This window comes from Mus caroli, unplaced genomic scaffold (assembly GCF_978045245.1).
Source record: "Mus caroli unplaced genomic scaffold, Mus_caroli_1 scaffold_9, whole genome shotgun sequence".
NCBI classification, from domain to species: Eukaryota; Metazoa; Chordata; class Mammalia; order Rodentia; family Muridae; genus Mus; species Mus caroli.
The window spans coordinates 129,439,517-129,454,724 of record NW_028227264.1 but is presented as its reverse complement, the minus strand read 5'-3'; the positions used below and the strand labels follow the sequence as shown (position 1 = coordinate 129,454,724).

The following is a 15,208-nucleotide window of genomic DNA, read 5'->3' as shown; positions in this document are numbered from 1 at the left end:
ACACAGTTTATAGACAATTGAAAATCATAGAAGCTTTATTTATAATAGCCAGAAGCTGAAGAGATATCCCAGATATCCCTCAACAGAGAAATGCATAGAGAAAATGTTTTACATTCACACAATGGAGTACTATTCAGCAATTAAAAACAATGAACTTATGAAATTCTTATGCAAATGGATGAATCTGGAGGATATCATCCTGGGTGAGGTAACACTATCACAAAAGAACTCACGTGATATGCACTCACTGATAAGTGGATATTAGCCCAGAAACTTAGAATACCTAAATACAATCTGCAAAACACATGAAACTCAAGAAGAAGGAAGACCAAAGTGTAGATACTTCGTTCCTCCTTAGAATGGGGAACAAAATACCCATGAAGGGATTTACAGAGACAAAGTTTGAAGCTGAGATGGAAGGAAGGACCATCCAGAGACTGCACCACCCGGGGATCCATCCCATAAATAGCCACCAAACCCAGATACTATTGCATATGCCAGCAAGATTTTACTGATAGGACTCTGAAATATCTGTGTCTTGTGAGGTTATGCCAGTGCCTGGCAAATACAGAAGTGGATGCTCATAGTCATCTATTGAATGGAACACAGGGCCCCCAATGGAGGAGCTAGAGAAAGTACCCAAGGAGTGAAGGGGTCTGCTACCCTTTAGGAGGAACAACAATATGAACTAACCAGTACCCCCAGAACTCATGTCTAGAGCTGCATATGTAGCAGAGGATGGCCTAGTCGTCCATCATTGGGAGGAGAGGCCCTTGGTCTTGCGAAGATTATATGCCTCAGTACAGGGGAATGCCAGGGCCAGGAAGCAGGAGTGGGTGGGTTGGGGAGCAGGGCTGGGGTAGGGTATAGGGAACTTTCGGGATAGCATTTGAAATGTAAATGAAGAAAATATCTAATAATAAAAAAAGAAAAAGAAAAAAGAAAATCCTTCTTCTATCTGCAGGGACTACATTCAGGTGATTGGGTTCTAAATGTAACACCAATTATCCAGAGCATAGGGGTCTCTGAAGGCAGAACATCTTCCTCTGCTGCTGGATCAGGTGACATTAGCAAGCAATTTGACAGAAGCTAGGTGCTTAGATGGGATGTGTTCTGAACAAGAAGCTAAGAAAATCAGTTAGCTGCAGGAGGTTTGCACAAGCAAACAGTTTAACAGAAACTAAGATAAGTGAGCTGGAGCATCTTGACCTTGGGTTCCTAGAATAGATTTGGTTAATATTCCCAGGATTATCCATCAAGGGGATCAAATGCAATTTTAACCTGAATGGTCTCAGCAATAATTCAAGATGGAGGAACCTCTGTACTGTCTTGCCCTGTCAAAATGCTCTATGTTCTTTAACTAATATTCGGTAATAAAGTAGTCTCCTTACAGACAAGTCTACTTACACTAGAGTCTAATGGTAATTTGTGTTTTCAAAGCACGAGATACAGTTCTTGAACAGCCTTTAACTAGCAGGAAGAATCTAAATATATATGCATACATTGGAGTACACGGATTTTATTTGTGTAGAATATTCTTGCAGGTGGAAATAATTTAAAAGAGTTTTTGAAGGATATTGATTATTTACTGAAGCTGTTTCAATTTTCTTTGCTTGTTTATTGGTTGATTCCTAATCAGCATTTTAACCCCAAGAACAATTTTATTAGAACTTAAAAGTTTTTACCTCCAGGCCAGACAAACTAAACTTTAACATCTACCCAGAGGGGAATGGATGAAAATAAAAAGGGGGAAACAAGAATCCAAAAGCTGACATCATTGCATACACTAGCAAGATTTTGCTGAAAGGACCCTGATATAGCTGTCTCTTGTGAGACTATGCCAGGCCCTAGCAAACACAGAAGTGGATGCTCGCAGTCAGCTATTGGATGGATCCCAGGACCCCCAATGGAGTAGCTAGAGAAAGTACCCAAGGAGCTAAAGGGGTCTGCAACCCTATAGGTGGAACAACAATATGAACTAACCAGTACCCCCTGGAGCTTGTGTCTCTAGCTGCATATGTATCAGAAGATAGCCTAGTCGGCCATCAGTGGAAAGAGAGGCCCATTGGTAGTGCAAACTTTATATGCCTCAGTACAGGGGAACACCAGGGCCAAGAAGTGAGAGTGGGGGGAGTATGGGGGACTTTTGGGATAGCACTGGAAATGTAAATGAAGAAAATACCTAATAAAAAGTATATTTAAAAAAAAAGAAAGAAAAGAAACCAAACAAACAAATGAAACCAAAACGGAAAAAAAATGGCATTTGAATTACCACCAGTCTGTGATCTGACACATAATATAAGGTAGCCTCAGAGTTGGGGAGAAAGTTTTAGAGAAAAAGCAAGGAATCCCAGAGTACCAGAGAAAACATTCTTACATTATGGCCAAAATCAGAAAGAGACAGGAGAGAGAGAGAGAGAGAGAGAGAGAGAGAGAGAGAGAGAGAGAGAGAGAGAGAGAGAGAGAGAGAGAGAAAGAGAGACAGACAGAGATGGAGATAGACAGAGAAAGACACAGAGAGATACACTGACAGAGACAGAGAGATAGAGAGAGAAAGCTTGTAGACTTTTGAATCAGTTTTCAGAAAGGTGGGTTAGCCCTGCCAAACTTCATGGCCTCTTTGCTTGTAAGGACTGAACTAGGCATTGAAATTCTGAAAATAAAATGAAATAAAATAAAACAAAATAAATAGTAAACTATCTTGTTAGAGAAGTAATTATTCTATTTACCTTTTTAGCATGATTTAAATTGAGCCTGAATTCCTAGAAATGGTCCTTCCTTCATGAAAGGTGGTCCATTGCTAGGTAAGTTGCTTCACTAGAATATTAAGCTTCTCCCATGGCCAGAAATTCTTTTGACAAGGAATGTTTTTCTTAATAGACTTTTATTGCTACTCTGCCATCTTCCAATATCAAAATATAGCCCTAAAATTATTTAGGAAATATATCAGGGATCAGAATTTCTAAACACTTTTGGCATCTCTGGTTTCTGGGAAAGACAAGGCTGCCAAGAGTCCAAAGTATATTTGTGGCCTCGCTTCGAAGAGGTAACACTTACTGCCATTTTGGAATTAGGAGCAATGACAAACCTAGCTTCTCTTATTCCAATGGAGGGTGTCAAAGTTAAGAGTATTTCTCCAGTAGCCCCATTTCAAAGGACCCCCAATAGTGCATCAGTTGTTTTATTCGTATCAGAAAGGTAGAGACGAAAGGAAAGTCTTTGGCTGGTGGCCCAAAAAGTATGTGAAGGAGAAATAAAGACAAGTTGTTAACATTATAAATCCAAGGCAGAGAACCAGATAAAGCCAAAACAGAGGATATTTTTTTTTTATTGGTTATTTTATTTATTTACATTTAAAATGTTGTCCCCCATCCCAGTTTCCCCTCCACAACCTACTGCTGGCCCTCCCTTTTGCTCTATAGAAAGAACAATATCAACTAACTGAACCACACAGAGCTCCCAGGAAGTAAATCAGAGGATATATTTTAAGTGTTCAAATAAACACCCTCTAGAATCTCTTGATGGACTTTTAAAAGAAAGTGTTGTGCTGTATAATCCAGGCTGGCCTTGAATTCCCTATTTAGTTGTTGTTGTTGTTGTTTTGTTATGTTTTATTTTGTTTTTCTATTTTTCTTCCAGATATATTTTTAATTAGATATTTTCTTTATTTACATTTCAAATGTTATCCCTTTTCCTACTTTCCCCTTTGAAAACCCCCTATCCCCTCCTCCCTCCCCCTGCTCCCCAACCCACCAACTCCCACATCCTGGCCCTGGCATTCCCCTATACTGAGGCATAGAACCTTTACAGGACCAAGGGCCTCTCCTCCCATTGATGACCGATTAGTCCATCTTCTGCTACATACGCAGCTGGAGCCATGAGTCCTACCATGTGCTGTCTTTGGTTGGTGGTTTAGTCCCAGGGAGCTCTAGGGGGTACTGGTTAGTTCATATTGTTGTTTGTCCTGTGGTGCTGCACAGCCCTTCAGCTCCTTTGGTACTTTAGCTGAAAGGGTTTGAATTCCCTATTTAATATTAAGGACTTCTCAAATTTATAGTAATCTTCTTCCTCATGTTCCTTCATGTACAACTGATTTCTATTTTTGCGGCATCTGACTGATCTACAAAGTCACAAATACACTAATAGGTAAGGACACAGTGAACAATAGATCAATTCTTCTGATGAAGATAAAGTCAAAAACCCTTCACAAAATCTGAAGAAAAAAATGCATTTAATACGACATTTAAAGGATCAAATCACTTTGTCTTTGTTTTATTCTACAGAGTTAAACGGAGTTTTATACGCACAAAATATCACATGAATTAAATCAAAGATAAAAATCACTTAGTTGTCTCAATAGATGAAGAAAACTCCTTTGACAAAATTTTACATCTAAGAATTGAAGGTTACAAAAATGCATATGACAGACCCACAGTAAACATTACACTAAATGGACTGACTAATGCTGAAAATATTTTTCTGATATCAGGAACAAGACACTTCTATTCACCATCATTCTTGTTCAACATTGTGATTGAATTCTTATAGTACTAAGTCAAGAGAAAGAAACTAAATGGATACAAATAGAAAAAACGTCAAAATTCCCTGTAGTTACACATGTCTGTATTCTATACTTAGAAAACTCTTGAATACTGCATCAGAATATTTTTAGATGATGATCAAATCTAGGAAAATAGCAGAAGATATCAATCTATAAAAATATGCAGCTTTTCAGATAGAACAACATTATCAATAAGAAAGAAATCATGTAAACAATTGCATTTTAAGTTATTTTTTTAACAAAGTACCTACAAAACTAGTAAGAAAATGTAACATGCATAACAAAAATAAACTGGAGAAAATAGCATAAGATACTAAATCATGCAAAAGAATCCCATGTTCAATAACTTGAACAAATTACAGTGGCCATATTCTCTGAAGCAATCCACAGACTCAATATAATCACAATCAAAACATCCATGGAATTCTTCATAGCAACAGAAAATTAATGCCAAAATTCATATAAAATCACCACAGATTCAACATACCAAATATATCTTGACAAAATAGAGAACAATGCTGAGGTTTATCAATAGACAATTAAAATTTATACTTCAAACCCATTGTGAGAAAAAATAATTAATTGTATTGGCATAGAAATGAGCAAATGACTAATAGAATATATATAGATACACACATGTACATATAGATACAGCCGTAAGACTCTTGACAAATTGTCATAAATAAATGGTAAACAAGAGACAGACTAATAAGGAATAGGGGTACATCTAAGTATAACACATAAAAACTAGATTCCTTTTATAAAATTAGATTCAAGATCTTTTTTGGTGTCTTTCATGTTATCCTAACAGTTTCAACAACCTGATAGAAGTTTCCTCCAATATGAAATCTAGCCATCCAGGCTTAGACTTCCACATAAATCCACTTTTATCTCTGTATGTATTACACCTAAATCATGGTGTATTTTGAACAATATTGTCTTGTTATTTATGTATGGTGGGAAACTGAGAGAATGGCAATAGTCTGTTTTGTTTAGGGAGGGGTGGACATAGGATGATCTCTCACCAACTCCTAGAGAGCTTTCACACTTTTGAAACTGATATTTTCCTTTAGTAACACATGGTTCTGGGATCAGTATTATTCATGGGAACAGTATGCCCTAATTAAAATTCACTGAAAAAGTTACAAATGTTATTAAATTACCTTATTCAGTAGTTGGATTCTATGTGGCTTTCTCAAATGTCCTTAGTTTAGATCAACATCTCCTTCTGTTTTGTCAACTCTCTTCTTCTTCTTCTTCTTCTTCTTCTTCTTCTTCTTCTTCTTCTTCTTCTTCTTCTTCTTCTTCTTCTTCTTCTTCGTCTTCGTCTTCGTCTTCCTCTTCCTCTTCCTCTTCCTCTTCTTCTTCCTCTTCCTCTTCCTCTTTCCTCCTCCTCCTCTTCCTCCTCCTCCTCCTCTTCCTCTTCCTCCTCCTCCTCTTCCTCCTCCTCCTCCTCTTCTTCTTCCTCTTCTTCTTCTTCTTCTTCTTCTTCTTCTTCTTCTTCTTCTTCTTCTTCTTCTTCTTCTTCATCTTCTCTCTCTCTCAATTATTTTAATTAACATTTCAAACGTTTCCCCTCTTTCCAGTCCCCCCTCCCCAAGTTCTTTAACCCATCCCCTCATTCTCTCTGCTTCTGAGAAGATTCTCCCACACACTCTCACACACCACTACCTCACCCCCCCCACAACGCCCCAAAGCATCATCCTTCCCTGGGTCTTGAAGTTTCAATATGATAGGGAACATCCTTTCCAAATGAAGCCAAACAAGGCAGTCTTCTGCTATGTATGTTCTGAGGGCCCCAGACTACTTATGTATGCCTTTTGGTTGGTTGCTTAGTCTCTGGCAGCTCTGAAGGTTACTGGTTAGTTGTTACTGCTCTTCTTCCTGTGGGGTCACAATCCCTTTCAGCTCCTCTATCCTTCCCCTAATTCTTTCATAGGGGTCCCTGACCTCAGTTCAATGATTAGCTGTGAGTATCTGTATCTATCTCAGTCAGCTGCTGGTAGAGCCTCTCAGGGGACAACCATGCTAGGTACCTGTCTGCACAACATGGCATCAGTAACAGTTTCAGGGTTTGGTCCCTGACCATGGGATGTATCCCAAGTTGGGACAGTCACCAGATGGCCTTTCATTCAGTCTCTGCTCCATTTTTGTAATTTCATTTCCTTTAGACAGGAGCAATTCTTGGTCAAAAAATTTGAAGATTGGTGGTTGGCCCCATACCTCAACTAGGGGCCATGTCTATCTACTGGACATGGTCTCTTCAAGTTCTATCTCCCCACTGTTGAGCATTTTAGCTAAGGTCATCTCCCGTTGAGCCTTTGGAACCTCTCACATTCCAGGTCTCTGGGACTTTATGGTTATTTCCTTGGCCCCCTCACCCCACTGATGAATATTTTCATTCATTCTCCTGGCTTTCTGGCCTTTTCTCCTGTCTTCTCCCCATACCTGATCCTGATTCCCCATCCCTCTCCAACCCAGGTTCCTCCCTTCCTCTGCCTATTGTGATTATTTTGTGCCCCCTCACTCCTAAGTGGGATTGAAGCATCCTCACTTGGGCCTTCTTCTTGTTATGCTTCATATCATCTGTGGGTTGTATCCTGGGTATTCTGTAATTTTTTGGCTAATATTCACTTCTCAGTGAGTACATACCATGCATGTCCTTTTGTATCTGGGTTACCTTGTTCAGGATGATTTTTTTCTAGTTCCACCCATTTGCCTGCAAAATTCATGATGTCCTCCAACCTTCCATATCCTGTCCTCTTTCCCCTTCCCATGGTTCTATTCTAACTCTCTAAAATGTATAGACATAAACTTCAACTTGAACAGACAAATCTAAAATTTTGAAGGTAGAATCCACATATGAGGGAAAGAATTGACATTTGATTTTCTGAGGCTGCATTATCTCATTTAGGTAAACTCTTTGCTGCCTCTTCATCCATCTCTGCAAATTTCAAAATTCTGGGTTTTTTCTTTTTTTCTTTTTAGAACCCCTGAATAAAGTTCCATTGTGTATATATTTCACAATTCTAATATCCATTCTGCAATTGACAAACAACTAGGATGGTGCCAATTCCTTTCTATTATGTGTTGAGCAATAATGAATATTGATTATAAGGGTCTCTATAGTAGCCCTTTGGGTATATAAGGAGTGTCACACTATAGTGCTGTATTTGCTGTTTAGAGAACTAACTCACTGAGGTGCTTTTACTATTTAATATGACTTACACTATGGTTATAGCAGTTACAAAATCATTGGCATTCCCCAAACCCTCTCCATTTGTTTCCTTGATAATAGTCACTCTGGTTGGGGGATGCTGCATAGAATTTCAAACAAACTTAATTCTCATGTTTTTGTTGGGTAAGAATGTTTAGAGTTCGCAAAGACTAAAACACCAACCAAACAATACACATGGAGGGACCCATGGCTCCAGCTTCATATGTAGCAGAGGATAGCCTTATATAGCATCAATGGGGCGGGGAGGGGTTGGTCCTTGGAAGGATCAATGCCCCAGCATAGGGGAATGCTAGGATGGTGAAGCAGGAGTGGATGGATGGGGGAATACCCTCATAGATGCAGGGGGTAGGGGCAATGGGATAGGAGGTTTCTGGAGGGGTAATTCAGAAGGGGGATAACATTGGAAATGTAAATAAATAAAATAACCAATAAAAATTTTTAAAGATTATTTAACACCTTTAAAATGTTAATAAATTTATATTTCTTATTTTCAGGGTCTTCCTTTAGTCCCATGGTCCATTTTCATTGAATTGTTTTTTAGTGATATTTACAGTTTAGAGGGGTTGTTTTATATTCTACACATTAGACTTCTGTTAAATGTGTAGTTGACAACGACTGTAACTTCTTCATTCATAGAGCAGTTTCTGCCATTTATACATGCTTTTAATTTTTTAAGATTCCATCTCTGATCTTTTTGCCTTATTTCCTAAGTAATGTATTCAGAAGACTTTTTGCACTTGCTGTTTCAGATATTCCATGTGACAATTTTGTTCTTCTTTTCTTTTTGCCTTTGGTCTAGCATAAAATTGTTATAGCATTGTGAAACAAAAATCTTATATTTAAAAATAATGAATGTTGGTAAGGATGCAAGGTGAAAAAACCCTGAAATATTGCTGACAAAAATGTATATTATCACACCCACTACAGGAATAAGCATCACAAAATAACTATAGATATAATTATGTTTACCAGATAAACCACTCTAACGTATAGGTACCAGTCACTATACAGGATATGAATGAATAGCCACATGTTTTGCAGCACTTTTCACAATATCTATGCCATGGAATCATCCTAAATTACTCTGAACAGGGATATGTTTTGAGAAACTGTAGTGGATAAACATATTAAGCAATTTTCAGCCCTTCTCCCAGAACAAAATCATGTTAATTTCAGGAAAGTAGATAGAAATGAAGTTATAAAACAATAAGTCAGATTCCAAAGAAAAGGTCACATGCAAAAGAAATAAAGATTGTAGGAGAGTAGGGAGGAGTAACATAGCTATTCTGAAAAGATATACATAACCTAAGCATGCACTTCAATTACATATATGTCTGTTTCTCTATGTGGCACTGTGCATGTAAATTTAGTACCTATGGAGGACAGGAGAAGATGTCAGTCCTGAGGATATATAGTTACAGGGAGTTGTGATGTTGAAAAGTATGTTCTGGGAACATAATTCAGATCCTCTGCAAGGGAAGAAACTATTTGTACCTAGTCTTAACTATTATTAGCTACTGAGCCATCCTTTCAATCCCTATAAATACATTTTGAATAGATAAACAAAACAAGAAAAGGCCCACTCTGTTGTTGAGAAATCAGACCTATTGGGAATTGCTTGAATCCCACAGAAAAAAAATTAGTTTACATTAGCTTATGATTGTTTGTTAGTTTGTTTTTTGTTTGTTTTTCGAGACAGGGTTTCTCTGAATAGCCCTGGCTGTCCTGGAACTCACTTTGTAGACCAGGCTGGCCTCAAACTCAGAAATCCACCTGCCTCTGCCTCCCAAGTGCTGGGATTAAAGGCATGCACCACCATGCCCAGCATGTTTTACTTTTGATTCAGAAAATTCAATTTGAGGAATTCATCCTAATGCTATATACTATTGTTAAAACCCAGGGGATTTTAAAATATATTTTCTGTATTCTATATGAATACAAGTATAAAATGTATTTTGAGCATATTCACTATCTAGTTCCTTTTGAATACCCCTTGTCTCTCAACCTCATGTCCTCTTATTTTCAGTTTTATAATCCTATGAGTGCTTTTCATAGGATTATAAGTTTCTAAAATATACTTTATAAAATACATGTACACAATTTTAGAGATTACTGAATGGTTCTAATTGTTGAAATTGGGGGAAAAAATCTGTATACTGATCTCTAAGAGAGAAGTAGGACATTCTTACAAATGCTCTCCAGCTGTAGCTAAGATTGAAATCCCTCTATGCACTTATGTGGTGGCATGTTTGACAGAACATATTGCTAAACAAATACACTGGATGAAACAGGATGTTTATAGACTAACACACTCACATTAGAATTAGTTGGTTTACAATGGGTTACCATTTCCTATCTTAAATTATCAATTTTATAATCCTTTGAAATATTCTTTATTTTCTCTGATTCTTTAAATCATAACTGTATAACTATAATTTCAATAGATGGACATGTGATATAAATAAAACAGCATTCTGTAACTATCTAGAATCATAGATTTAAAAAGAAAAAGTTTGTGCACACATTTTTAGTTCTATAGAAAATAATTCTGTATCTAAATTTGGCACTCCCTGAGGAAATAAATGATGGTCTTGGTTTGCAGTTACCCTGAGAATTCATTGTCCTTAGATGCTTTACAATAAGACACAGAGGCACAGATCCTTCACCACATCAGAGGCAGTGTATTTTCATATTATGCTGCATGTCACACTCAGTCAGGTTTACAATACTTCAGACAAGTGAGCTGTATGTATTAAGTGCTAGAAATGGTAATTTCATGTACCTTCCTACCAAGCAATAAATTAGTCAAAATGTTATCTCTATGATAATATATGAAAAGAAATATGTATTTAGGTTAGAATGGGGTGGGTAGAGTATTTACCAGGATGCTGGCTGAAGGATGGAAGTGCACATTTACCAGGAACCTACACATATAGCTGAGGAAAACTTTTAAACCAATGAAAGGCTAGTCTTTTAAGTTTTTATTGAGAGGTAATTGTAAACTATTACAAGTGAGATGCAGTAATGATGCAACAGTAAAGTATATTTTAATTGTATATAAGATTTATAGCATCCAATAAGACTAGATGCAATTATATTTATTATACTCTGATCACATCATCTCAGAGTATGCCTTCCGTGATATCCCTTTCAGTATACATTGTGAGGATGTGTTATATGTGATTGCTTAATCAGAACAAAGCACTATTTTCAAATGAGAAAATTTCATAGTATTATATTATTAATCATATTGTTATATTAGGGATGAATAAATATGAGGATGCCGAATATATTTTCAAGCCAAAGCTGGTTTGACACATACAGTTTCTTTATCTAAGGCTGCTTCATCTGACTAGAGTGCTGTCTCAAGTCTTCAATTTTTAAGGCATCAAATAGCTTCTTTTGTAAATTCCTGTAGATGACAAAGAGGAGGATATATATGTTAAATCACTCTTTCTTTTTTATATGTTTATTTAATATTTGTACTATTTTCTAATGAATAATTTATGCTTCACATGATGCAAATTGTTTTATTTTTCATCCTCACTGCTATACTTTAAAAATTTCCAGTTAATATTTTTTAAGTCATTTAATTATGATGATTTAAAAAGTACCTACTAGGAAACTTTTTGTAGAGATGTCACTAATTCTTCATAGTAGAAATTTTATACCAACTGAATTAAAATTAAAATTTGAGTAGAATCTTACATAAAATCTTATATAAAATAGAGTAATTTTAAAACTATAACTTCTGAAAATAACCTGTTTGTCCCCTTCAGAAAATTCAACTCAGAATAGTTTTTTAAATGTTTTATCATACTCATTTAATTTTAGAAATATAAAGTTGGTGAAATGGTGATATATATATATATGTATGTGTGTGTGTGTGTATGTATGTGCCTGTGTTATATGTATGTGTGTGTATGCGTATTTGTGTGTATGTATGTGTATATATGTGTGTGTGTGTGTGTAGATAGATAGATAGATGATAGATAGATAGATAGTAGATTGATAGATATGTATGCATATATATGTATACATACATATATATATATATATATATATATATATATATCAGTAGACAAAAAAATTTTGGTATGTTTCAGTATTCTAATTAAGTATTCTAATGATAGTATGAATAATATATAAAAATGTGTGTTCATTTCATTCCTATCATATGTTGTGCTTAAAAGTTGCTATGGGCTTTCTATGTATTTTTTCCTTCTGATTGTGCTCTCTTGGGATATGTTGATGCCTTTGTTCACTAGAAAATAAGCAGGATGTACATTAGTTACATAGCTGTGCTCTGTTTTAAAAGAGGTATTGATATTGCACACTTATATTAAGAAATTATCTTCCACAATATTGAACTTACTTTCCCTGACTTAGTTCATATTAATTAAAAAAGTAAACATTTTAGGCTTTCCTAACACTACCATTCTGTTCATTCATAATTTTCTTCATATATGTAAAGATAGGTATTTATTTCTCTATTTCTACAACAATTTTCTGTATATTTCACAACAGTATGTCCTATCTATTTTAAAAATCACAAAGATATGAAAATGGGACTATGTTGCTCTCCAAACTTTCATCAAATTTTTCCAAATGAGATTATATTGGAAAGGAAGTGGTATCTGGAGTTAGTTTAAGCTTTATTGGACTGGATGAAATAAACTCAACACATCAATTCTAGTTACCAACAAGTTGATGTGTTTATTAAAATCAGGTATATATTGTTGCACATGTGTCATTTTAATTCTCCTTAACAATTTAAAAGTTTAATTGGGGAAGTATATTCCATTTTAATCCACTTATAGTATACAGAACATATCTTAGAAGGTTTGAGAATATTCTAATTATTTACATATACATTTTACTTTTGATACTTAAGACTATAAACATGGTAGAATACAGGAGGAATTAATATTGAATAGAATATTCTACATATATAAGATATTTGTCTCATGTAACTTTGTAAAAGATGAATAAACCTTGCATATCTATTTTAAACACATTTTTCAATTTATAGGTTATTATGGTTTTTTTCATAAATATCTATTTTTCCCATCTCATACCCATCATGGAATAGCGGACAGTCATAGGAAAACATACTAAAGAAAGAATTTTTACAGCAGCAGTTTTAACTAACTCAGTTTAAAATTTTGTTTGACTGTGTTAGAATATATTTTACAATATTAAGTTAATTTTAGTTTTTGAAGTTTCTTCTTCTTAGAAAATTTTTAAATGTGTATCTTTAAATCATTGGTATCATGGTTACTGAGAATACAAGAATCACCTACAAACATTTTATCATCCTTATGGCATTTCAGTTTGAATTTTTGAAATAAAATATCAAAATTTTGAAATCCTGAATTACTACACACCTGGACAATCCATTGGGATAAAGTATTGGAAAGATGGGCACAGATGAACATTAATGAAACAGAGGGGCTATATTTCAAATGACAGAGATACCTCCTGTAAATTTGTACAGACAAAGAAAGATGCTGAAAAGGCAGAGGACTTACACATAGGATAAAGTCTAAACTAATATTTTAAAACATTTTTACACTCTTTAAACTTATAAAATAGAATTTTCTAGATTGAAAAAAAGAACAACTTTTATTTTAGTTTTTGACTTTGTTCTTCATGTTGTTGATAATGTTGTTTTTGTTTTCTTCCATAGACTTGATAGAACAAGAAAAAACATGAAAAACCAGTCAGTAGAGATTGTGTTCATTTTGTTGGGATTGACAGATGACCCTCGGCTTCAAATTCTGATTTTCCTGTTTATGTTTTTCAATTACATCTTGAGTTTGATGGGGAACTTAGTAATTATCTTCCTCACCCTGCTGGATCTTCGCCTCAAGACTCCAATGTACTTCTTTCTCCGGAATTTCTCCTTCTTAGAAATTGCATTCACAACTGCCTGTATTCCACGATTCTTGATGAGCATTCTCACTGGAGACAAAACAATTACCTACAATGCTTGTGTAGCTCAATTGTTCTTCTTTTTTCTACTACTTATCACAGAGTTCTACCTCCTGGCTGCCATGTCCTATGACCGCTATGTAGCCATCTGCAGACCACTGCACTACCCCATCATCATGAATAGCAAAGTGTGCCACATACTGGTCCTCAGCTCCTGGGTGACAGGGTTTTTATCCATCTTTCCCCCTTTAATGTTGGGACTCAAACTGGAATTCTGTGCTTCCAAAACTGTAGATCACTTCCTGTGTGACACTTCTCCTGTCCTGCAGCTGTCTTGCACAGACACTCGTTTCATAGAATGGATGGCTTTTGTCATAGCTATAATGACACTTATCATCACCTTGATCTTAGTGATTCTTTCCTACACACTCATCATCAAAACCATCCTAAAATTTCCTTCAGCTCAACAAAGGAAAAAGGCCTTTTCCACCTGCTCCTCACACATGGTTGTTGTCTCCATTACTTATGGGAGTTGTATCTTCATGTACATTAAAACATCAGCCAAGGAGAGGGTGAGCTTAAATAAAGGTGTAGCTGTGCTCAACACTTCTGTGGCCCCTTTGCTAAACCCTTTCATTTACACCCTAAGGAACCAGCAGGTGAAAGATGCTTTCAAGCAGGTGCTTCACAGATTGTGTCATTCTCAAACAGTGAATTAAGAATCCAACAAAGGGGAGAGAGAACCTGTAGAGACCTCCAGAGGTTAGGCATGTCTCCCGGTTGAGGGATGGGGCCTCCACCCATCTCAAAAATATTAATCCAAAATTGCTCCTATCAAAAGGAAATGCAGGGGCAACGAGTGGAGCAGAGACTGAAGGAAAGGCCACCCAGAGACTTCCCCACTTAGGGATCCATCCCATATGCAGACACCAAACCCAGATGCTGTTGGCTGTTGTTGATGCCAAGAAGCACTTGCTGACAGGAGCCTGGTATAGTAGCTGTTCCCTGAGAGGCTGTGTGAGAGCCTAACCAATTCAGAGGCGGATGCTGGTAGCTAATCATCCAACTGAGCCAGGGACATCAATGGAGAAGTTAGGAGGAAGAAATGAAGGAGCTGAAGGGGTTAGTAACCCCACAGGAAGAACAACAGTATCAACCAACCTGAGCCCCCAAACTCCCAGGGACTGAACCACCAATCAAAGAGTACACATGGAGGGCCCCATGGCTCCAGCTGCATATGTAGCAGAGGATTACCTTATCTGGCGTCAATGGAAGGGAGTCCCTTGGTCCTGTGGAGGCTCGATGGATGACCCAGCGTAAGGGAATGCTAGGATGCTGAGGTGGGAGTGGGTGGGTGAGTACTCTCATAGAAGCAGGGGGGACAGAGTAGGGGACAGGGGATTTAACTGGGAAGGAAGCTAACATTTGAAATGTGAATAAATAAAATAACTAATAAAATTAAATGTAAAAACTTA

At 36.4% G+C, this 15,208-nt stretch overlaps 1 protein-coding gene across 1 annotated transcript; it reads left to right on the top strand.

Moving 5' to 3' along the window:
- Nucleotides 1-13,510: 13,510 nt before the first annotated feature.
- On the top strand, nt 13,511-14,452 carry LOC110303257 (olfactory receptor 6C6-like). Its single transcript, XM_021174307.2, has one exon. It carries the CDS (start codon nt 13,511-13,513, stop codon nt 14,450-14,452), a length of 942 nt encoding a protein of 313 aa, XP_021029966.2.
- Nucleotides 14,453-15,208: the final 756 nt, after the last annotated feature.